This window comes from Diaporthe citri (assembly GCF_014595645.1).
Source record: "Diaporthe citri strain NFHF-8-4 chromosome Unknown scaffold_3, whole genome shotgun sequence".
In the NCBI taxonomy this organism is placed as follows: domain Eukaryota; kingdom Fungi; phylum Ascomycota; class Sordariomycetes; order Diaporthales; family Diaporthaceae; genus Diaporthe; species Diaporthe citri.
In genome coordinates, this window is record NW_025064848.1 from 3,898,105 (window position 1) to 3,921,171 (window position 23,067).

At 56.6% G+C, this 23,067-nt stretch overlaps 4 protein-coding genes across 4 annotated transcripts; 1 reads left to right on the top strand and 3 right to left on the bottom strand.

Annotated features, from left to right (window-relative positions):
- Positions 1 to 4,658: 4,658 nt before the first annotated feature.
- On the top strand, positions 4,659 to 7,410 carry INS49_008655 (uncharacterized protein; the record flags this gene model as incomplete). The annotated part of the gene is made up of 2 exons (XM_043169394.1): positions 4,659 to 4,850; positions 5,110 to 7,410. The coding sequence occupies 2 exons, from the start codon at positions 4,659 to 4,661 to the stop codon at positions 7,408 to 7,410; spliced, it is 2,493 nt and encodes an 830-aa protein (XP_043027074.1).
- A 1,794-nt stretch (positions 7,411 to 9,204) lies between these two features.
- On the bottom strand, positions 9,205 to 9,948 carry INS49_008656 (uncharacterized protein; the record flags this gene model as incomplete). Its single annotated transcript, XM_043169395.1, has 2 exons — positions 9,205 to 9,764; positions 9,852 to 9,948. The coding sequence occupies 2 exons, from the start codon at positions 9,946 to 9,948 to the stop codon at positions 9,205 to 9,207; spliced, it is 657 nt and encodes a 218-aa protein (XP_043027075.1).
- A 3,260-nt stretch (positions 9,949 to 13,208) lies between these two features.
- On the bottom strand, positions 13,209 to 16,179 carry INS49_008657 (uncharacterized protein; the record flags this gene model as incomplete). The annotated part of the gene is made up of 4 exons (XM_043169396.1): positions 13,209 to 14,262; positions 14,740 to 15,088; positions 15,202 to 15,643; positions 15,943 to 16,179. 4 exons carry the CDS (start codon positions 16,177 to 16,179, stop codon positions 13,209 to 13,211), a joined length of 2,082 nt encoding a protein of 693 aa, XP_043027076.1.
- Positions 16,180 to 17,624: 1,445 nt separating this feature from the next.
- On the bottom strand, positions 17,625 to 21,296 carry INS49_008658 (uncharacterized protein; the record flags this gene model as incomplete). The annotated part of the gene is made up of 6 exons (XM_043169397.1): positions 17,625 to 18,842; positions 18,903 to 19,147; positions 19,196 to 19,336; positions 19,388 to 20,768; positions 20,823 to 20,854; positions 21,068 to 21,296. The coding sequence occupies 6 exons, from the start codon at positions 21,294 to 21,296 to the stop codon at positions 17,625 to 17,627; spliced, it is 3,246 nt and encodes a 1,081-aa protein (XP_043027077.1).
- Between the last annotated feature and the right edge of the window lie 1,771 nt (positions 21,297 to 23,067).

The following is a 23,067-nucleotide window of genomic DNA, read 5'->3' on the forward strand; positions in this document are numbered from 1 at the left end:
TCCGCGTCACTCCCCAATTGCAACCACACTCCTGCCCTGATCCGATGGTTGAGTTTGATTACGAAGGAATGCGAGATGTCGTCCCAACAGCCCAAGCTTCAGCATTGATGAGCGCTCAGACATCTGGCCTTCCTATCACCAGCTTCATTTATGGCAAACTTCTTTTTTTCCCCTTTTCGGAGGGGGTGTACTCGTATACGCGTCTCTGATTCTGGAATTGTCAGCCAATAGTTGATGTGATGCGTGATGTCCAGGACCAGCCTTGCAGCTTCCGTGGTCTCGATCAGGCGTTATCTTGGGGAAGATCCCGGAGATGGTGTCGTCGCCTTGTCATTCGGCTAGGCTAATGCATTTTCCATCCATTCAAGAAATCCAGTCCATCTTCGTCAGCAGCCAAGAGCGAGCTCGCAATGTGGGAGCGGAACGCTATCTCGTCGGATCCAAGTCATGACAAAGCAATCAGTCTTCAGGCCATGAATCATGCTCGAGCCTTGGTCAATTCCCGGAAGAGCGAATGCCATCCACGAACCTTCACGATGCCCCAGATCCCCATTGTTGCTGCATGAACTCTCCCGCGCAAGGAAACACCTGGGGGCTCCAGAGCCACCTCCTGTGAGGCTTTTGAGAAGGTGCAGTTCCCAACAGTCTAGTCTCCCAGTACTTCCATAGGACTGCGACGCCAGACTGGAATCTAGCATCAACCGTGGTTACGGTTCCCGGCTTCCCACTCGGGCCATCTGGAGATCATTGCTGCGTCCCCATTACGCGGGATCCGGGGTTGCTTCATGCCCAAAACCGTGGGTCAATGCGCACCATGCAGTGCTAGGCGATGAAGCGAGATATGTCCTTGGAGATATTGGTGTTCAAGGGGCCTCATATCCCATGGTCAGCAATCTTGTCTACGAGACTGCTCATATCCCTTGAAGCGACCCTACCGACAGCCACAAGGAAGTATGCACACACACCTTCTGTAAAGGACCAAGGGTGGCGACGGGCAAGAGCTGTCGTGGGCCTACAATCATCCCAAACCGTCAGGCCTGGCAGACGATCTTACCGGATGTGGATTTGCATCAATTGCATCGTTTTAGTGCAGCCGCGGGAACCCTCGCCTGCCATTTTGATTGAACCTGTTCCTCTGCGTGGGAGTGGGTTTTCATCAATCAGGAGTGGACTGTCATCAAACGCGCAACGGCTGGTGTGTCCCTCTGAGTCAACCACACACCACGATCCGGCTAGGCTCATTGGCCTCGCATTCTGTCATCATCATGTGAGGCCCTCCCAAAGACCCTCATGGCCACAATAGGTGTCTACGTCGCCTTCATTGTGGGCATTCGCTGCATACATCTGCACAACAGGCCTCTGTGTGCCAGCAAGCAACTTGATGGTGTGGGTTCGCAGCGAACCAGTCCACTTTCCTCATTCAGAATGGGAGTGAATCTATCACTCGGCTGGGTGGGTCCTGTCAACTTTTTTGTGAGGAAGGATCGGTCCTCACCGGTCTCACAGGCCGGACAAGCAGATCGATGAAAACTTCGTGCGGAGTCGTGCAAGGGGGACAAGAAAAAATTCATTTTGCGGCCTCTGGTGGGAACAGTTTCTCCAGGAGCTCTGGTTGTCATGTGGCTTTGTGGGCCGCCGATTACAGATGGCCAAATGCCGGAGACAAAATACGATCCAAATCTGACCGCCATCGCCGTACGCAAGCACAGGGCCGAAGCGAAACGTGGGTCGGTGCCCGCCCGAGACAACGACACCGTTCTGGTCCCCGTGGGTTCGGGCACGAAAGCAGGCAAAGGTGCCCAAGGTGAATCAAGGTCTTACACCATGTACGACATGACTGAAGTTTTCTCGAATGGATCGGATTGTCGGTGAGCTGCGGAACAACGCGAGCTGAGGTGGGGGTTTCGGTGCTCGTCATCGTGCTCTGGGCGCCTGGTGGCTGGGCCGACCTGACATGCAGTGAAGCGGTCGACGGCTTGATTCACGATTTCACGATTGCATCGTGCAGTGAGCAGGAAGCCTGCATATTAAATGTGGGACAATGTGGCAATCGCGGGCTGGGTGACGGGAGAAATCGAAATCCCAAGCTTGCTCGCCAACAGCCACGTACACACACACTCTCTTCTTCCAGTTCCACCAAGAGGAGGAAAAGGATTGCCACTGTGCCCCGAACAGCTCTCCCAAAACGACACGAGCAGATTTCGTGCGGCTGGTACCGAGTCTGATGATAGATGGCCAAGGAGATGTTCGTCTCCATTCAGTATGCTTTGCAGAAGGCAAGCAGTCCCGCAGGCATTGATTAATGAAAGAAGTGATGCTGTGTGATAAGCCCCTCGCATATGCAGCTTGCACCCAGAGTTCCTTGCGGAAGCGGACCGAGTGACACCTGCATAATTTGCCAACTGTGGGTTATCGACCAGGTCCCCCAAAAGTGAGGCTTGACCAAGGTGAAGCTCGAGCCCTACCGCAGTACATGGCCTGCAGATTGGCCGCAGATAGCGTCATTCCCCCATGTCTGGTCTGCAGCTGGACAGACAGGCCTGCCAGGCAGACGGGCCTGCTGGGGTGACCTCGGCGACCCGTTATCTGGCACCCAGCTTCAGCTCTCGTCGCGAGCCACAGAAACGGCGTTACACAGGTCATGTGGCCCCGAGGCGTGGTCACGATGTATGCCGAGCATCGAGTCCATTGGACGTGTGAGGAGCAAGGAGCGGGAATGAGGCAGATCGCCTGGTCTCCATTCCCTGGACACAGCTCCCGGGCGAGCCCGTCTCACACGGAGAGAGACGAATGGCGGACCTGGACGGTTCCCACAAAGGCAAAATCTTGCTCGACCAGGGGCCGCTGTGGGCATTCCCAAGAGGAGAAGGGAGATCCACGGCAGGCCGAATCTAGGCTTTCCGAGGACAAGCAGGGAAAAAGAAGGCGAACATGGGGGACGACCGAGTGGTCTAGTCGGCCGTCTTCTCTTTTCGCGGCCCCCCATGATGCGACGATCGAGACCCTTCTTTTCCCGCGCTCGCCAGCGGCCCGCGCACACCTTGGGCCGTTCGGCCACTGTCTGCTTGTGGCCACTGTGAGACCCATGCAGTAATATGGTCAGGGAGCACAAGATGAGGGGAAGCGTCGAGCAGAGAGTCATGCAGTGCTAGCCGAAGCAAATCCTCCCGTATTGCCGTCTTTCTCTTCCCTCCCTCCCCATGCTAACCCCACGCAAGCCACAGCTTATGCAGCATGCGAGCTTGTTGGACCCCGTCCTGTGTTCACTGTGTTCGCGAGGAAGTTGTGTCACCCATCTCTCTAGGAGACAGCTCAAAAGCTGGGGAAGATTGTGACCCTGAGGGTCGGCATGCAGTTGACTGGTGGACGGACGGAGACACAGACAGACAGGAAGACAGCAGTCTGCCAGCCCCAATTGAGGCCACCACCTCCTCCTCCCCAGCAGCCACACCCGCGAACAATGAACAATGAACAGTGGACCTGCAGCTCGCGGTGATAGTGAACAGGTGCATGGAGGCACACCCTCTTCCTCGGGGCCCGCGGTGGATACCCCTCAATCCTTACCCTGGCTTGCTCAACGTCGCATTCTTGCTCACCCCCCGGACCCTGGCAGCCTCGCCCTTGTCCCCACGCTACGTGCCCAAGGCGAGGATTCCCATGCCTCGCTCCCGCCCAATGGGCAGAGGTCAACGGCCGGCGCTTGCGAGGAGCCAATCACGGGAGGGACCTCCCCAACCTCCACGCCAATCACCACCCAGAAGAAGCAGCTCGCAGCTCTCATGGCCGTCGCTGTTGCTGTCGCTCCCTGATGCCCGACTCTGTAGCCAACCAGCCCGCGGTTCTGGCCCGCTTGCCGCTGCGAGACGTGCTTGACTGGCCCGTCTCTCGCTATGGATCTGCCAAAAATACACGGGACACGCACCATGGCACCACCGCCGGCTGCTCGTGGAGGGTCGGTCTGCCCTGTCAGTGCCTGTCCGGCCTCCAACCTGCCATGCCCATCACAACTGAGAAGCGAGAAGCATACACTGCCGGCCTGGGATGCGGAGGCCTGTCTAGCGAGAGAAAGGCTTTTTCTCGCTCTTGTTTCCGCCCTCTCCACCTCGCGTGGACGCATGTACCAGCTGCTCACCGATACTGCGCCGGGCTACCTCTCCTCACCTGCTCCCAGTCGCCCCACCGCCGTGCTCTATTTGTTCGAAACACTCTTCTCTGCCCGCCATCACACCTGTGACCGACCGTTCTCATGCATATGCCGGCGCTGTGAATCTTCTCACGCAAGCGTGGTGTTGTCTCGTCCTGCCATACATAACCTCCTGTAGGCGCCCGCCCAAACGAATCGTGGTCCGAACCTTTTCCTGGTTTGCGACCTTTCCTTGATTATATGAGCATAGCGGGATATTTCCTTTCAGTGTTGCTGGCACCGACAACATCATCAATGCGAACAGGCACTTTTTCCTACTGTTTAACAAATACAAGAACCACCGCTGGCAACAGCAGCCCGGAACGGTCCCAACGCACAAATATACCGTCCAGGTAACCTCCGGCACCGAACACCGGAGCCACCCAAAATGGTGAGTAGTACAACATCTAGCCCGCGGCAGCAGCCCCAGAGCCACAGTTCGCTGACATCACAGGAATTCGCCTCAAGGCATGCCATGGCCGAGAGGCCACACCGAGAAATGATGGAGAAGTCTCACTTCCGCGAAACTTTCTTCTCGGTCAAGAATGTACCCCCACCGAGGCCGGACTCGGTGCATACCGAGTTTATGGAGACAGACTGGGAGGAAGATGACATCCTCAGCGAGCTCGACGACGGCGACTCGTCTCCACGTCTGAGTCTCGACTCCGTAAGTACCTCGCTGCGCCATTGCCTGGCCTTATGGGCTCCTTCAGCCGATTAGAGAGTCTTCTCCCTGACGCAAAATCCCAATATAGTCCAGAGGCGGGCCTAGCATGACAACTTTGTCGACGTACGATGAAATCCGCACTCCCGAGCAGCGGTCAATCGCACGGTTTGAGATGGGGCCCGACCCCGTAAAGCCAATTGTCGGCCCAAGAGGACCTCACCTGTTTCGCAGTTCCATTAGCAGTGCGAATTCGGTCGAGTACGAAAATGCGCTCTCGCTGTCGCCCATCACACCAAAGGTGTTCAACCGCGACGTCAACTACCAGATGCCCATTACCCTGGATCTGGATCTTCCGACGCCGAGGGCGCCTCGCGACGGGCCATTCCAATTTACGAGCCGGGAGCTGGAAACCAAGAATCTGGCGCAGTGGTCCCCCGAGATGGTCGCCCAGTGGATGCTCAATGCTGGCGTTGAGCTGCAGTTCGCAGAGACGTTCGTCGAGAATGACATTAATGGCGCGATTTTGATTACCTTGAAGTTTGAGGATCTGAAGGAGCTGGGTATTGCCTCGTTCGGCGTGAGGACCAAGATTTGGGAGGAAATCCACGTCATGAAGGACATCCGCGCTGCCCCGCCCGAGCCTGACACGCCCATAGAGGACGAGCCGAGCAGGGAGGTGAGGAGGGAGGAGAAGAGGCGTGACAAACAGGACAACGGCGGTGAGTTGAAGCGTCGCCAGAGCAGTCGCAGGCGCAAGCATCCTCACAATGAGGACACTATCCGACCCGGGGAGTCCGTTTCCATCGTCGGCATCGAGCAGGTCATGCCCAAGCCGCACCAGTGCTCCAAGGGCGAGAACTGTCGCAAGTGGCGGAAACAGCAGAGAATGATCGAGGCGTTCAAGAACGATCATCCTTTCGTCAACATGGACAGCGGCGGCGTCATCATGGTTGCCGGTGACCCAGGGAACCCTGAGACAGCCAGAAGGATCGAGCCTGATGAGGAGGTTGTCTTCCGCCCTGTTTCTGACGCCGTCCCTTCAGTCGTGGCTTCGTCAGATGTTCTCGGTACAGAAGGGCTCCCTCCCCTTCAGTACCTGCAGCAGGCCACCCTGCGCAACGCCCAGGAGCAACAGAAGCGGGACAATGTGCGCCAGTTCCTTGAGCTCCAGAATACCACTTCCTCAAGCGAGGTTCCACCGACTCCACCGTTTGAGATGCTTCCTCCCCGCAAGGCACCTCACGGGGGTCTTCGGTCCCTCTCGAAGTTGTCCATCCCGGCCCAGCCCAGCAGCCGCAGCCGCCCGGTCGAGGACGTGCCAGAGTCGGCCTTCCCGGGCTCGGCGTGCCCTGGCTCAGCATACCCTTCCTCTGCGCATCCCTTCAACCAACCTTCACAGCCCTCGTTCGCTGCCCAACAGCGTCAGTTCTCCCTGCCATCGCCATCCCCTTCACCGGACTCGCGTTCAAACACGCCAAATGGCGTCTATCGTTTCGGTACGCCCTTCTCCGAGATGGACGTCCCAGTCACTGCAGTGCCTATGGGACCCATCGCCCGAGACACCTCTCAGTCCGTGCCCCCAGAGATGAACTATCACTCGGTCACCAACCCCCCACCGCGCTCTCTATCACGGTCCACCTTCCGCAGGCGATCATTCCTGACCATGCCGCCTCTGGACGAGAACAATGCGACCCAGGCCGCGAACCACCGCCGTGTGCCCTCCCCCATCACCACATCAGAGACTTCCCCCAGGTCTAAGCAGCAGCGGCCACTTCAGCCCCCACCCCGGGTGCAATGGCCCTGGTCGCCGCCAGCCAGTGCTCGGCAGTTCGAGACGGCCATCGCCCCGCTGCCAAAGGGCCCTGGGAGCAGCTCATCGGGCAGCCGCAGCGGCAGCGGCCAGCACACGCCCAACAGCAGCATCTCCTCAGGCACCAAGATCGGCTCCCCGCTGGGCGGCCACGCCAAGGACCCCAACAACTACCAGTACCAGGGCTACATGAAGAAGCGCAAGACCAAGATGCTCCGCCACGAGTGGCACGAGCACTACGTCACGCTCAAGGGGACGCGGCTCGCGGTGCACAAGGACCACGAGGCCATCGACAGGACGCTCGAGTACGTGGACGTGGACGACTACGCGATCGCGTGCTCGTCGCTGGCGTCGACGTCCAAGCTCAACGCCGCCTTCAAGGCCATGAGCATCCGCAAGGACAAGGGCATCAGCAAGGAGGACATCGCCGCCTTCAGCTTCCAGCTCATCCCGCAGGGCGACATCAAGGCCGGCGGCCTGCCCAGGCTCCGCAAGAGGGAGAGCTCCATGAGCGGCGCCGCCGTGGGGCGCCACCAGCGCAACGGCAGCTGGGACGGCGCGATGGCCGTGGACACGGCGGGCGCCCCCCCACCCCCTCCCGACGCCGTCAACGGCACCGGCAAGACGCACCACTTCGCCGTCCGCAGCCGCGACGACAGGATCGACTGGATGAGGGAGCTGATGCTGGCCAAGGCGCTGCGCCAGAAGGGGGAGGGTTTCGAGGTCAGCGTGAACGGGAACATGATCTAGGGGCGCAGTCCGCATCACATAAATTACATAGCACACTAGGCCCCCTTTTTTGCTCACGACGATTTGACGAACTATCGGGGTGGCTAATTTGCATTTTGGAAAGGCGTTTTGGGCATAATGACCTCTTTTTCTCTTCTGCTTCTATTTCCCCCACTCAAGTTCTCATGTTTCCTGTTCTTCTTTTTCCAAATTTCGTTTCCTCCTCTCACTTATACCACAACCAGATACGACACGATACCGATGATACCTTGGATGTTTCTCTGTTTTCTGTTTTCTTGTATTCTCTGGAGATGCACGGCGCAAGCCCATAGTTTGGTGTGTGAAGGGCTTATGGGCCGAGCGGAAAGAAATGTTGAAAGTGTTGATTGAGTTTGAATTGAATATTGAAGGTGAACGGAACAAGAAGCTGAAGAAAGAAGGCTGAGAGAAGCTGATGATCGCAAGACGCAAAAGAAAACGACAGAGAGTGGAGTAGCTAGCCAACTTAGTTGTTTGACGGTGAGACTTTGCCAACACATAGGTACCACACTCCTTCAATGGGATGGCCATCTGATAGCAATTGGAGTCTCGAATAATTAATTCCCTGAGCATACTCGTTCCTTGTGGTGATTTTGAAGTATTGACACGCTTATATTTGGACTATGTCATACAGGGAGGGCATGTATGCATTACGGTGCGACAGCCTCCTACGGTAGCTCATATGTGAAAAGAGCCTATGAGTGACCATGTTAAGCTCTGAGGTTGGTATGTAGAATTTTAATTTTGTCTCAGTAACCTCGGTGCTTCTCTCGTATCCTCGATTCACACTGCATATATGTACCGACATTAGCAAACCTCAACTACAGACAAATGTGTAACAACTCGATTAACACAACGCCTATTCTGAAGATTGCCAACCTCGGTGTCACGCCCCGAGATCAAGAGATGAATGCACCAACACACAAGACAATGTCCATTGCGCAGGAACGAGCTCGGCAACAGGCCGTTTTCTTTCTTTTTTTTTTTTTTTCTTTTCGCGCCCTCTCAACAATCATCGGCGGGCAACCATTGTTGATCCTACCTTGCGTCTGCAGCCCTCTCCTCTCTACCGATGGGCCCTCAAACACCGAGCCACTTCTGAGGGATGAGGGCATTCTTGAGCCTGTTGCTAAGACACTATCGCACCGTCATTTCATCGCTTTCCTCCCGGTGCCACCCAATCTCCCTCCGCGGATGAGCGGAGATGGACAAGAGCCCTGGTAAGCACGTGCCACTCGCCTCGTGGGTGATGACAAGACTGCCGCGCGTTGTTTTATCGCATGCGCTACTATCATCAGGCAAGTACTCAGGCATGAGCTGTAGAGCGAGCGACTTTTCGAGGTGACACCGTCCATCGCAGGAAACAAGTGGACTGGTTTGACGACAGAGGCGATTTGCACTGCTGAATGAGCGTTCCAAAACAGTCATGACACTTTTTCTTTTGTGTGGGCATGCCAGAGTGAGCACGAATTGGGCCAGGGACGTGTGGGATTCTGTGGATACTGTCTTCTCACTGTTTAATGTGTGTACATGTGTTATACACCTTATCGTCTAGTGTGGCCCTGAATGGGGTGTAGCTGGGCTGTAATAGCAGCGAGATTCCCAAGTATCCGACAGCCCCCCCCCCCATGTCTCACATCGCATTACCTAGCATATTGCAGTACTCAAGATCGGCATCGGCGGCCCAAACCCCGGCTCCCGCCGTCCCAAAGCGCAGGAAGTCTGCACGGTGTACCTCCCGCGCAGGTAGACCGGCGGCAGGCCCCGAACCCCCGTCTATTGCTTCTTCTTCGCGGCGCCCTTGGCCTGCTCTTCCGACTTCTCCATCTCCTCGTACTCGTCCAGCTCCTTCTTCTCGGCGTACCACTGGCCGCCCTGGAGGACCAGGATCCCGACCAGGACCAGCGCGAGGATCGTGTTGCTCGCGGCCATGACCTTGAGGCTGTCGTCGCGCCCGAGGATGATCTCCCCGGTGATGGGGCCGTCGTGTTTCTCGAGGAACTCGCCGCTGCTCCATAGGTCGCTCGATATGGTCCTGAAGCCCTTGACGATGTTGGCGAGGTAGACGCCCATGCCGATGACGTAGAGGACAAGGGAGGCGCCGTCGAAGAGCATGTTGCTCTCGGAGGGCTTGAACAGCTTGATGAAGAAGCCCAGGAAGCCGACGGCCATGACGATGTGCAGCAGGCGGGCGATGAGCGGCGGTGACTGGTGCATCCACTTCAGGTGCGTCTCGAGCTGGTCGAAGAAGGACGCCGCGACGGGCTCGGAGGTCCAGAGGAGCGGGTAGTCGTAGGGGAACTGCGCGAAGATGATGCCGAGGAAGAAGCACACGGCTGTCGCGTGGCGTAGGTCAGTAATGCGGTTTCCCCGAAACAGAAAACAAGCAGCGCGGGATGCAGCGCCAGCGAATGATCACTCACGCCCGACAATCATGAACGTCGCAAAGGAGCTGGACCCGCGGTAGTCCTTGGACTTGACGGTCTTGGACCGGTCGATCTTTGGGAGGAGGCCAGACATGGTGGGATGCTTGGGTGGGGGTGGAGCAGAGCGAGCAATGACTTCGCGCGACGGTACCAATTGGCGACGTCGTCGTATGCGGTCGCTTTCTGGGTCGTCTGCGTAAGGAAAGGCGACTGACGGCGTCAAGAAGAGATGATGTTGATGAAAAGGCAGGGAATCTCGATGCGATGCTGACCACGAGCTTTTGCCTCGGCCATGAAAGTCGATAGCAGTGTAAGCTTACCTAAAGGATTGACCTTATCTTTCATTGGCAGAAGGCCCCTCAGCCGCTCGAGTCGCTGACAGATTCTGGGGCATGGTGGCCCCTGGCAGCCCCAGGCCCACCCCCAGACCCTGATCGTGTGGCTCCCTACATTTTGAGACTGTGTTCACCAGCCGGAAATTGTCAGTTCTTACTTGCTCTTTTTTGTACCAGAACCACCCATGTTATTCGGAGACTTCTCCGTAGCCCAATGCCAAACACAACCAAAACTGATTGGTCTGGCAAAACGGCCACGGCTCATGAACAAACAAACAAACAGGCCAAAAACATGTCCTACTCTCCTCGCAAGACTAATCCGATTTGAATATCCATAATGTTGCTATTCTGTCCTTCATCATGAATGATCTCTATTCAGTACACTAGTAAGAAAACCGGGGTAACGTTCGTCCAACAAATCACTGCATCATGTGACAAGTAAGAAACCGCACGGATTGATGAAGGGATAGCATTCACGCTCGATAGCCTGCTGGACCGGTTATGGGAGAGCTAATTCTGAAACCCCGTTCACACGTGGTCTGAATGTACCCTTCATGTTGTCTGATGCTTTTTGCAAGGTAGCTTGCGCCTTCAAATCTGTTTTCCTCCTTCATTATCTGTTTATAGGAGTACAGGGTACGGTCTATGGCAAATGCATCCCCAATCTTCCGGAACAATTACAATTATATTCCACAAGACGGCATTGTTGAACATAGTCGCGTTTCTGAGTCAAACGCAGTACGTACACAAGCCTCAATTAGCTGTAGCAGACAATTCTGTTATTTGGGAACAAGATTACATTACCAGTGTTACCTCGATAGCTTACTGCTGTTGATGCATGATGTCACATTGTGCTGGTATTGGGTGTCTACCTTTAGACCTTGCGGAACAAGGCGCCTTCGATTTCCTAATTACCTATTACCACTCGAATTAAGTACTCTCAGCTGCATCCTTGCGCACACAGTAATGGACGGGCTGAATTGCCTCCGACACTCACATGGGATTTGAGAGCTTAGCAAACGGTAGTATATTTGGGAATACTAACTGTAGACCCAGGTTAGACGGTGTGCCTCACTGGCATTCATTGACAGTGACAACTGAAGTCAATATCATCTTATACGCCAATGCCACCCACACAAGTTCAGGTAGAGGTAACAACAGAGTTTGGCACTTGGCAGACCTAATGATAATAGTATAAAAGAACGGGCCAAAACATTTTACATTCTAATACATCCAGCCTGTTCGTCCATAGCGAAGTTGCTCTCCGCATGCGGGAAAAGGTGAATGACAAAAATGAACAAATACACTTAGGTTGAGAAGTGCGTCAGACAGATAGAATACGGTGAGCTGAGAGTAAGTGACGCAAGAAATAGTGGCCAATTAAACTCTGAGAGCTCTATGAGACACTAACATTGGATGTAGATTGTCTCATCACTTTGGGTGACCAGTCACATTGATCCCAGTCACGAAGCAGGACTCAGAGCACAGGGTTTCCCGGACCTCCCTAGTAACCAACCTGTTAGTCCTCACAAACTAACGAGCCTTTCCTTCATACTCCTCGGTAGGGACTCTGCAGATCGTGACAAAGTCCAGGTGTTCCTAGGTCCTGGTCCGGCTGCCTCCCAGCAGTTGCTGCCGAGTGTCTTGCAGCGCGCAAGGGCCACAGACCGAGATGGTCGCTTTGCAAAGTTCAAAGCGAACGGTACCGCACATGCCGAACAGATCCTCCTCTGGAGACCGACGGAGGAGAGCCCTGGCTCGCATCCTGAGGCAGATCATGCGGTAGTTCCACGAGTGTGTGACGCAGCCACACTCGCAGCGTCGTTGTCTGCTGTAGTAGTAGCACATTGTAGTTGCAAGCTTTAGAGACGATGGTGGTTTTGGGTGTGGGTGGTTTCCGCAGTTTGCGAAGAGTGAGGGAACCGAAGAGAAAGGGATAGGTGAGAATTAATGTGAGATTATATATTCGACGCCTCAAGTATGGGTCTTACACTCTTGAACTGTGAATTAGGTCTTCATTGTCTGTCGGGTCTAGAGGCATTGTTTACTACGTGACAATTCGGGTAATGGGCCACTACCCGAACAAGGAAAAGTGAGGTTGTTGATATTGAGACAATGTCCTTCACAAGGAATACGGCCCTTCCATTTCGCGAAAAAGACGAAGCCAAAGGCGTTTTTAAATCGCTACCATGTGCGTATCTTGCATTGTTCCTTTCGCCCATAATGAGGTGGTTGAAATGGAGATTGAGATGAATGACACGCACGGAATGGTAGGCTGAACACTCAGACAATCAATAAAACGTCCATACTTCTGTCATAGATGACACCTTCATAGCATCTGTGGTGCTATTGATCTGTTCACGTGTTTCTTAGACTGATCGGGGAAGGACTCCCTGCTCTGATTCCCAAGCAGAAACTGGCCGAGGCACTGTGTAATCTCAATCTGCCAGCAGATAACCTAAACGGTAAGGCCATAAGACGGAAGGATTGTTACTGGCAAAATTACTGTCGTAGTAGCTGTGAGGGCTGTTTGACTTCGAATGGAAAAGGGCGGCCTGATTCGTAAACATCACGTCCAAAGTGGTCAAGTGACACAAATGCGAGTCAACAACGCCAGGATGGGAGAGTTATGGCCCTCAGTCGACCTGGACGTTGGATAAAATCGTGCCCCCGTTGGTATATGTTAAGCCGGAGCAGGTGGCACGTACAGGCTGGCTGCTATGCGGTATGACATCCTGCTATCTCCCAGATCGACCGAACAGGCGCAGCATACACGGTCTTAAGGACAGATACCAGGGAAGGGGTCTGGAATTCAGAGGAAGCGTCCCATGGGAGAGGAAGCATAGTCGCAATCCAACAACTATGCCCATAGACAGCTGGAGTTCTGTTTGGGGAGACCGTGTCTTGACGGCCGTCGAAGGGCAATTCCCGCGGTTTCACACCCAACCACCTTGCATAGCAACTTCTACAGTTGTATCAAGGGAGCCATCACCGCCATCCAAGTACCCCCCTAATAAACTCAGCCAACCAGCGCCTGCCGCACCTTATCAACCTCGTCCGCCGTGCCACAAGCCAGACCCGCCCTCTCATCCGTGCCCTGCAGCACAGCATCCAATATCCTCCTCCCGTCAGCGGGGTCAACAGCCTTCCCCCCAGCAGCCTCAACGATGAGCGCAACAGGGAACAGCTCGTACAGCCTCCGCAGCTTCGCCTTACTCTGCGCGGTCACGGGGCTGACATACACCCCGTGCCCCTTGACCAGCGCGTGCACCACGTCCGGGACCAGGCCCCCCGAGTACCGCAGCGTGTACCCCTCGGCGATGTACCCGCTCACGAGCTCCCCGTACCGCGCGTCCTGCCCCGCGGCGCGCAGGTTCGCGGGCGCAAAGTACCGCGTCTTGAACGGCGGGGCCGCGAGCCGCACCGCCGGCCGGAGCACCTCTGCGTCCCGAGACGACCCGTCGCCGCCCAGGCCGACCTCGAAGCACGTGGCAGCGGGGGCTTCCGAGCCGGGGATGCGCACCGCGACCACGGCCGTCGTGCGCGGGCCGTACACGCCGAGCACCGCCGCGACCTGCCCCTCGTCGGGCGCCCGCCCCACGGCGGTGGCGCCGTCCCAGACGCCGAGGATGGTTCCCACCGTCCAGTTGGGCGCGATGATGGAGCTGCCGTCGAGCGGGTCGAACGCGACGGTGTAGCGCTCCGCGGCCGCGACGGCGGTGCCGGCCGCGGTCTCCCCGGTGATGTGGTCGACGGGCCTCTCGACGGGGTCCTCCTCGCTGCTGGCCGTGACGACCGACGCGCACTGCGCCGCGAGCGCCTTGCGCAGGACCTCCTCGGCCGCCACGTCCACGTTGAGCTGGTCGTCGCCGAACGTGTTGGCCGTGCCCGCGAGTGACACGCGGTGCGCCCTCTGCAGCGCCCTGGCGATCTCGCCCACCGCGTCTATCACGGCCGGTATCACCGAGCCGAACAGCTCCGCCCGCGAGCCGTCTTGGGGCGCGAGGGCCTTGAGGTGTGACGCGAGGCTCACGGGGCCTTGGGGCTCAGATTCGCCGCTCATCGTGCATGAGCTATTTGTGGATCGGAAAGCGCCTGGGCGGAATTATCCGAGGCACTCAGGCTGACAATTGGAGCGAGGGACTTTCAAAATCGCCACTTGTGAGGTGAGTGAGACAGGAAAAAAAAATTACTGATTTGGTGGATGAGGTCGATCTTATTTCATACAGCCTAGCATCGTTGTTTCCTCGCATCACGTCACATATGGGACTCCTGAATCAGGTGACGAGCAACTAACTACTCCAACATTGATATCGTAAAAAGTGCGAGAATTTAAACGGGCATCTGAGTCTCGTTTGGACAGCCGTAACCAGCCATGCAGTCATATTAATCACCCCAGAGTCAACGGCGCCGTGCTATGCTTTACTCATCCCAAACGCCAGTCCTGGCCCATGACATTGGACTCCACATCAACCATGCTGACCACGGCCCAGATTCGTCACCCAAGATAGATAGCCTTCATCACATAGCAGTTCGCCGAGAAATCTCACCCCGCACGAGAGCTCGGTTGCACGACAACGACGACGACCAGGGATATCACCATCAGCACCAGCGCCACGAGCGACACCAGGATGACGGTCCCGCGGCTCGCCGGGAATTTGCCGAGTATGATGTACTTCTGCGCCTGGAAGTACCTGTGGTAGCCGAGGAAGAGGATAAGGATGCTGATGCCGAGGAAGACGGCGCCCAGGGGCTTGCCCAGGTGGCGCAGGGTGTGCTGGCTGGCGCTGTCGGACGGGCTGTCCGCGATGGAGGTGTTGAGCCGGAAGAGCTGGGTGATGGCGACACCGATGGAGGCGAAGGCGAGTGACGTCCGCAGCCACGCGAGGAATGTCCGCTCTGCAGGTAGATGTAAGCCGTAAGCCATTTTGCGCCCCAGTGTCACTGTCGTCGAGGACGACGACCGGTCTCCTCCCTCCTCCCTCCTCGCCGGTGGTCCGGGGCCTGCCTACCAAGTGCCAAGTGGTCCCTCGCGACGGAGCCCTTGTTCTCCAGCTCTATCGACCCGAAGTACTCCAGCTTCGTCCTCCACCACGCCTGGGCCTCCTTGCCCCCAGCATCTCCGTGGCCGTTCTGCGCGCCATTCCCGGCCCCGGCCAGCGGAGCACTGCCCTTGCTCGCACTCCTAGCGTCACCGGGCCTCCGCGTCTCGTCCGCGGGCGAGTCTCTGCCCCTCTCCGCCCCAGCCTTCCTGGCCCTCGTGCCCGCGGACTCCACTGTGCTCTGGTAGTTCATGGTCGGGTGGGCACCACCACTGGGCGCGCGCGTGATGATCTCCGTTGTCTCGTCCGGCTCCTCCTGCTGTGGCAGTTCGTCGTTGCTGCCGCCGCCCTGGCGAAAGAAGGTTGGCGGGCTTCGAGCCGGCGACATACTCTCGGCGCGTTCACGGCCCAGCTACGAGCCCGCATTTGCACGTCAGTCACGGGGGCGGTTGGTTGGCTGTGCAGGGTAGAACAAACAAACAAACAAACAAACAAACAACGAGGGGACAAGGAGATCAAAGTAGCAGTTTAAGAAAACGAGTAATGTGGTTGCGTCCATGGCCGTGTCATGGGACGGCCGTTGGAGGGGACATGTGACCGATGAGCCGGTAGCGATCGATTGCCAAACTGGGATAATCCAACAACGCTCTTGGCGCTGGCAGAGAGACGGGACGGCAGTAAGCAGAAAGTTTAACAGGCTAGTGCGCATACCTCTAGAATGTCGCTTATTCTGTCCTGAGTGTTGACCCTCCGGATCAGCTTCGTGGACGCTCCGCTGCTGGCTCTCCGGAGCTGCTGTGATGTGGGAATGGAGTGCCCGGAGGCGGTGGTGGCGGTCACGGTTCTGGCCCTGCTCACAGTCGGGAGACTTGGACTTGGGCCTGGGATGGCGGAGGGGGAGTGGGAGTAGGAGGAAGATGGGCTTCCCCCGGGTCGAGGGGCCGCCATGGGATTGCTGCACGCCGAGAGTCGCGTAGATCAGATTTATCTAGGTAGATTTGAGTTTGATGCAGGATTTGGTCGGGCACGACAGCGGGATGCGCAGGGCACGGCAGGACGGTCGACGCGATGATTGCGACGTCCGGATGGAGGAAGGTGCCGCCCGATGAGCACTGGCTCGCGCCTTAGCAGCTGGAGTGGCAGGCCCGGCCTGACCGGCACATGGGGGAGCAAGGCTGCAGTGCTATGGGTGCTATGGCGTTATGGAGCTATAGCTGCAGGCCTCGGATCATAATGGCGGAGGACAAGACGACGGCTGCTACCCTTCCTGGGACGGATATGTTGACGACTGTGAGGTTTTGTGAGACCAAGGCGGGAGACTGGATCCACAGCCGTGAGATCTACAGCTGAAGATTTGAGCTGTTCAACCCTTCCCCTCACAGTTCGGTACGTACCTAGGTATTCTACCTCACTCTCACATGTGCCCCTCCCTCCAAAACATCTACCCAGGTACGTACCTACCTGGGTACGCACTGGGCAGTCACAGTACCTAGACTTGCACATGTCGAGCTCCCGCGAGCACACAAGACACGGCTCACCACACCAGCACTAGCGCAGGAGGGAGACTGGCTCCGATGGCGCAAAGCACGTCGGTGTTTTCACCATGTCCAGGGCAGATCCGAATACTGGTTCCAGTAACCCGCCGTGGCGAGCTACTGCAGCATAAATTTGCAGGCGTTGCATACAAGGACAGGGACGGACTGCTCCTCACAAGCACCAGAGGAAACTGCCTGCAAGACCGCCACACCACACCACATCACAGCACACACCCTCGCGCCCCGGCCCTGGCCCTCTGTACATGCTCGCAATCATGGGCCAGAATGAGACCATGGCGTGGCTTGCAGCGGCCTGCACAGAGCCTCAACGGTTCCCCGCTCTGTAATTCGAGGATCTCGACGACGAGATTAGACTGCGCGCGGGGGGAAGGCCGAAAAGGCTTCTTCTCATCCAGCACCAATGACATGAATAGTAGCTGGGACCTGGCTTTGATAACGCCGTGCGACCGAACCCGTTCCACGACCACCCACCCGAGTATTTGTGTAGCGTAGTAGATGCTGGCAGTATCACAAGTCACAGAGCAGAGTAGTAGGGCAGAGCAGAGCACAGTAAAATCCCAAGTCCACAAAAGAACCACATTGGATTTTCCAGCCACGACAGTAATCGGATGACTGCGAGAATCTCAACTAAGGTACAGTGACCTTTGGTGTCGAATGTCAATTAAGACAACGCTTTTCCAAACCGTTGAGCCCCATTTTGGTATCTAGACGCCGTGAAAGTCGACCGCTGGTATGCACATATGTCAAGCACAGAGACAGGTAAAGGGGGGGGGCATAGAAGCAACCCGCCTCCTTTGCCCGCTCTCATTGCCCTCCCACTCCACGCACTCCACGCACTTATCCCGCCATGGTCAACACGTAGCTCGTGATGCTGCTCATCCTTTCGCTGGTCAGCTTCAGCCCGATCCTCAGGAGCTCCTGCGCAACGTCCGGCTCGCGCTTCTGCAGTCTGTCCCAGTTCTCGCGGTCCATTAGCCACACAACGCAGTCCCGCTCCGCCGTCACCTTGGCCGTGCGGTTCGTCTCCGAGAAGAAGGGCAGCTCGCCGCACGTCGTGCCCGCCACGATGCTCTCGTACAGCCACCCCTGCGGGAGGTCGTACTCGGCCTTGAGGATCCCGCTCTCCACCAGGTAGAACCCCTCCGCCGGCTCGCCCGCCCGGAACAGCACGTCGCCCCGGTAGAACTCTTTGCGGACGAAAAAGTCCTTGGCCCGCACCCAAAAGTCCTCGTTGCGGTCAGAGAGGTCGTGAAAGATCTGCAGCATCAACCGCAGCGGCTCCTTAAAGTTCTGCCACCGCGAAAGCCGTACCACCTCGCGCTGCGTCAGCGACTCCTGTGCCGCCTTGTGCAGGTGGGTGCGCCGCGGCGAGCTCCCGAGCAGGTTGTCGCTCAGGTGGTTGTTGTCCGCGTCGAGGATCTTCCCCACCGGCACGTCCAGCCCCGACAATGCCGCGTTCCTGGACGACTTGAACGCCTCCTGGCTCGTGTAGAACGTCCGGAGGAGCTCGTTCTCGCAGTTCTCCAGTGCCGAATTGAGGCTCGGGCTGAAGATGACCTGCGTGCCGTTGGAGCTGGTACCCAAGCCCACCGCGCGGAGGTCCCGACCTATCGGGCTGTCCGTGTCTACACCGCTAAGAAGGAGGATGATTTCCTTGGCCGCGAGCAACCGGCTGACAGTGCTGAAGGCTTCGCTTGCCGAGTAGTCCAGACCCGTGACTTGCTGGAGGTCAAGTATCAGGTACTTGATGGGCCGTCTCGCGAATTCCTCATCAGCGATGAGCTTGCGGATCTTGTCTTCGACACCGACTATTGTGCCAAAGAAAAGGAACCCTGACAGCTTCATCAGGAAGACCTGATTTCCGACCTTCTGGAGGTAGTGTTGCTGCGACGGGTTCCTTCGCACGGTGGATCCAACGACCTCACCCGAGTAGGTCGCGCGGATGGCCGAGACTCTTGATGCCTGGAAGATCAACGACGCAAAGGCCAAGAGAACTCCGACCCCAATACCAATAACAAAGTCGTACATGCCCATCACTAGTACTATAACGACGACCTGTGAGTTGTTGTTAGCTGGCGCATTACATTTTCAACCGGGCTCCGGGGGTCCACATACCGTCAAGTACTCGAGCATGTTCAGTTTGGATTTAGGGTCCCAGAGCGCATCTAGCAGCAGCTCGAAGCCCAATATGAAGATAAGAGTCCCTACCATCATGACCGGGATAAACCCAATAATCACCGGGCCAATGACCAAAACGATGGCAGTGAACAGGGCCAAAAGATATCCAGCAAGCCGATTGTTACCACCAGACTTGATGAAAAATTGACTGTTGGCATAGACCAGGTAGTTCTGTATGCTACCTGCACAGCCGGAAAGAAAGTTAGAGAGGCCGTGCAACTTCAACTCACGATCGAGGCTTGCGTGGTCTTCTCCGGTTTGAAGAGCCAGGGCTGGGACGTTGATGGGGACGTGCAGCACGCCGAAGAAGGTGAGAGCCAGCATGGCTGGTATACATTCTGCCACTGCTTCCCAGTGGATCAGATTGAACTCTGCAATCCCGTTAGTTTGTCATCGGAAAGACGAGAAGCGGTTGCACTTACTGAACAGTGTATAGAAATACCACCAAGGTTCACCAGCAGGCGGTGCCTCGAAGATCCAGCCCTTTTGCCGCAGTGGCTCAGGCTCGAGCGAGTCGAGGACCACGACAAAGAACCAGAAGATGGCAGGCTCCAAGCAGATGAAGACAGGGAGGACATAGTGGTTGTCCTTGAGCTTGTTGGTGCTTGAGAGAATGTACAGAATTATGGCGAGGCCAAGGGGTATCGTCCAGAGGGGAACAGTGTTGGCCCGGAATAGCAGCCGTAGGGTGTCCAAGTCATAGTGAAAGCTTCCCTCAAGCCTCGCGGACACCTCAAAACCGGTCTGAACAAGAAACCAACCGACACCACCTATGCAGCCGATGAGGATGTGGCGAGGGATGAACCCGACCAAGCCCCCAAGTTTGAGTGCGCCCATGGTGAAGAAAACGGCACCCGTGATGAGAGAACTGAAAGAGAAGCAGAAGATGGTTGTGGCGATGACTGCGTCTGGGTTGTCTTCCCCGACAAGCGCTGTGATGGTGGAAGCCATGTTGTGGAAGAATGGGACAACCTCGATGAGCTCGGACCCCACTCCTCCCTTGAATATGCTGCCCGTTGAGAAGACAATCTGAGACACGATCGTACTGACATAAAAGATTGAAATCCCGGCCGGCCCGAGATTTGCAAAAATGGGATTGCCCAACGGGAAGAGAATCATACCGTACGACAGGGCATCCAAGATATTGAGGATGAGACCGACAATCACTGCCGGCAGGGTCTTGACGGGATCAACAACCACGGTGTGCAGAATCGCCTTGCCGTCCCAACACCGGGGATCACGAGCTGCCTTTGCGAAACCCTGCAGGCCCGTCTTTGCACGGCCCGCTCTCTCTGCCAGCCAGCTCCGCGACTCAAGTGGCTTCTGGCTCTCGATGTCGACTCCGGCGGCAGAGCCATTCCCATGCTGGAGATATGAGCTCCCATGCGACCTGTTGCGCAGTAGAGGCGTGTTCTCCGTGTCGTTCTCGGTTGCTATGTCCTCACTTGGCGTCCATAATTTGCTGTCGTCTCGTCTTGCCGAGCTTGGACGTCCATTGTAGGAGGGAGACAGAGCCGCGATCTGTTCCTGCTGTGAAGGCTGGGCATCCTTGGGCACAAAGACGTCCTTGTAGCTCTCCGGGGGTGATCTCCTCAGCATATTTGTGAGCATCGAGGGCCCGTCATCTTCGTGCGGATCTTCGGAGAGCTCTTCAGGCGAGGGAGGCTCAGACTCTTCTAGGATAGTGTCTGCTGTTCCGCCAGCGAGGGAGTCATCCTCGTCATCCTCACCCACAAGCAGATCTTCAGTTCTTTGCTGCGAGGACTGGGATCTCTGGCGGGACAGGAAGTTGGGGCTAGCACGCTGGGTCTTGTCAGAAAGAAAATAGGAAGCAAGCTCTGCTGTGTCCTCCCGGACGCTTCTCGCGTACTGTGCGCTGTCGATGGGCGCTGTCGTATGAATTAGTAAGGTGGCGGTTGCCATATTTGGTCGGGGAGAGATCAGATATGAAGAACGTTATTGAGGCAAGGGAGCGAGTGAGTGAGTGTGACGACTTATGTGTTGCACAGTAACTAATTACTGTAATCTGGATACATGCATGGCCGGCAGAGCGTGAAGCATGTGAAGACAGACTGGAATGCAGAGGACATCAAGGTGCTCACCTGGGCTGTCTCGGGCGCTGCCAGAGATAAAGGAACGTATGGGCTCTCTGTGGGCGGTTGAGCTCGACGTGGACAGGAGGCGTGCGTCGCCGATATTTTGTGGTTTGGCTCGAGGAGAGCGAGGAGAGGTCAGGAGGGCCGGAGTAGGGGTTGAGGAGTCCCGGTCCTGCGAGCTGACCGACTGGGTCCTCCTGCGCCATGGAGAGGAGCCGGTAGATGGTGATGCCATCGTCGCAGTAGTGGTGTTATCTCACGAGTCGGGCGGGCCAGAGCCACATCATCCATCCAACGGGGCCTTGCAATGAGCAAAACTTATGTCTCGGATGGCAATATGATGCAATCTGGAACAGCCGTCCACGGATATCCTGTCACCGGGCGTGCCACAGGTTTTCCCTCGGTGGATCAGTGATATACTACCGGGTCGGAGTGTACAGAGCACAGCAGTCAGGATGACGGAATTTATGCGGCAGCCAGCCCAACTGCAGCGATCGTCGCGATGCTCCAGGGAAGGAAAGGGCCACAGGCGGCAGAATTGCACGGGCAAAAGAGGGAAGCAGGAATTGCGGATGCGATACCGTGGTAGAGGCCCGGTCTGAGGGATGTGCAATGCAGACGATAGATGATAGATTAGCAGGGCAAAAGGCTGGAGCTTGGGTGCTGGTGGACTTTGAAGAACGGCCTCCCTGCTGAAAGTTGAAAAGCATGTGGATGCCAATGCCACTCCGGTCTAGGATCCGATGTCCATGCAAAGCCTTCATGAGCAAGGATCCGGGGGCCGCGCCACCTCGCAGTGGAGTGGGAAACAACGACTAGTGGTGCACCAAGGTACTGGTACCCGGGTACCGACCGACCTGGAACTGGCCCGGCCTGGCCCTGCCCATTGCGACTCGTAGAAGCTAGAAAATCACGTAGGCTAGGTGTTCCTGTGGTAGGTGGGCAAGAAGCTCTGACCCACTCACAACCTCAGGCTGTTGTGCGTGTGTGTCGATGGGCAGGCATTAGTGCGCCGCACATAGCAGCAAAGGCTGGGTATCTGCCCGCCCTAGCGAGTGTGCGAGTGCGCATTAACACCGAGAATTGGGCAATAAGCTCAGCACACCCCGGGGCATCACACAGCATCTGTCGAAGATGCGAGGTTAAAGACAGACGGAGGGTGTGATTTGACGAGGCTGGATCTGGAGTCAGACAACACATCACGTCAAGAAGTTGGAGAAGTTTCCGCAGCGAAGGAGGGGCCGATGTCAGATGCAGTCAATTGGCGAATGAGAAGTCCCATCAGCACGACCGGGGGGCGATGGGGACACCGCATGGACCGGGGGGCTGTGAAAAGGGGGACTTTTTGCAACACCCGGAGAAGATGTCTGCCAGTCGTTATTTCGCAACAGCCCAACGGCCAGAATCTTGTCTTTCCACCACCAAGGCAGGGAGGGCCACCTTTGATCCCCAGTCCTCTGGTTCTCCTGATTCTCAGGTACGACTGATTGAGACCCCACGGCGTTGGGTCTGACATGACCAGCAGCAGACTCCATGAATTCTGGTGGATTAAACTCGTGTGAGGCAACCAACCTCCTATCATAGCATTGTCGACTGCGAGATGGCCGCTCGAATCTCGGTAGGCTACCTAGGTATCCTGTCCCCTCTCCACATGCTCTTGAGTGCCTGACAAAACTTTGGGGCCTTTTGCAAGCTGCGTTGCGTGTACTGCTTTCGATCAGGATCGAGCACCGTCTTGGTCCAGGTGCTGGGCTTGTCTAGGCATGTGCTGAGACTCCAATGGCCACTGTCTGGGTTCACCCTCGCACCGCCCACGCGAGGCAATTTCTGCCGACGCGGCTTTCGACGGCGATCATTCCCCAGACCTGCTGCTACGGAACAGGACCTGTCAAGCTCAAGCTATATTTGGCCCCCATTCCCACCATACCTGCAGCAGATCTGCTAGCCGAAGTAGCTACTCCCCCCAGTCCCCCAAGCTCCCCCACGGCTGTCGGCTCATGTGGGAA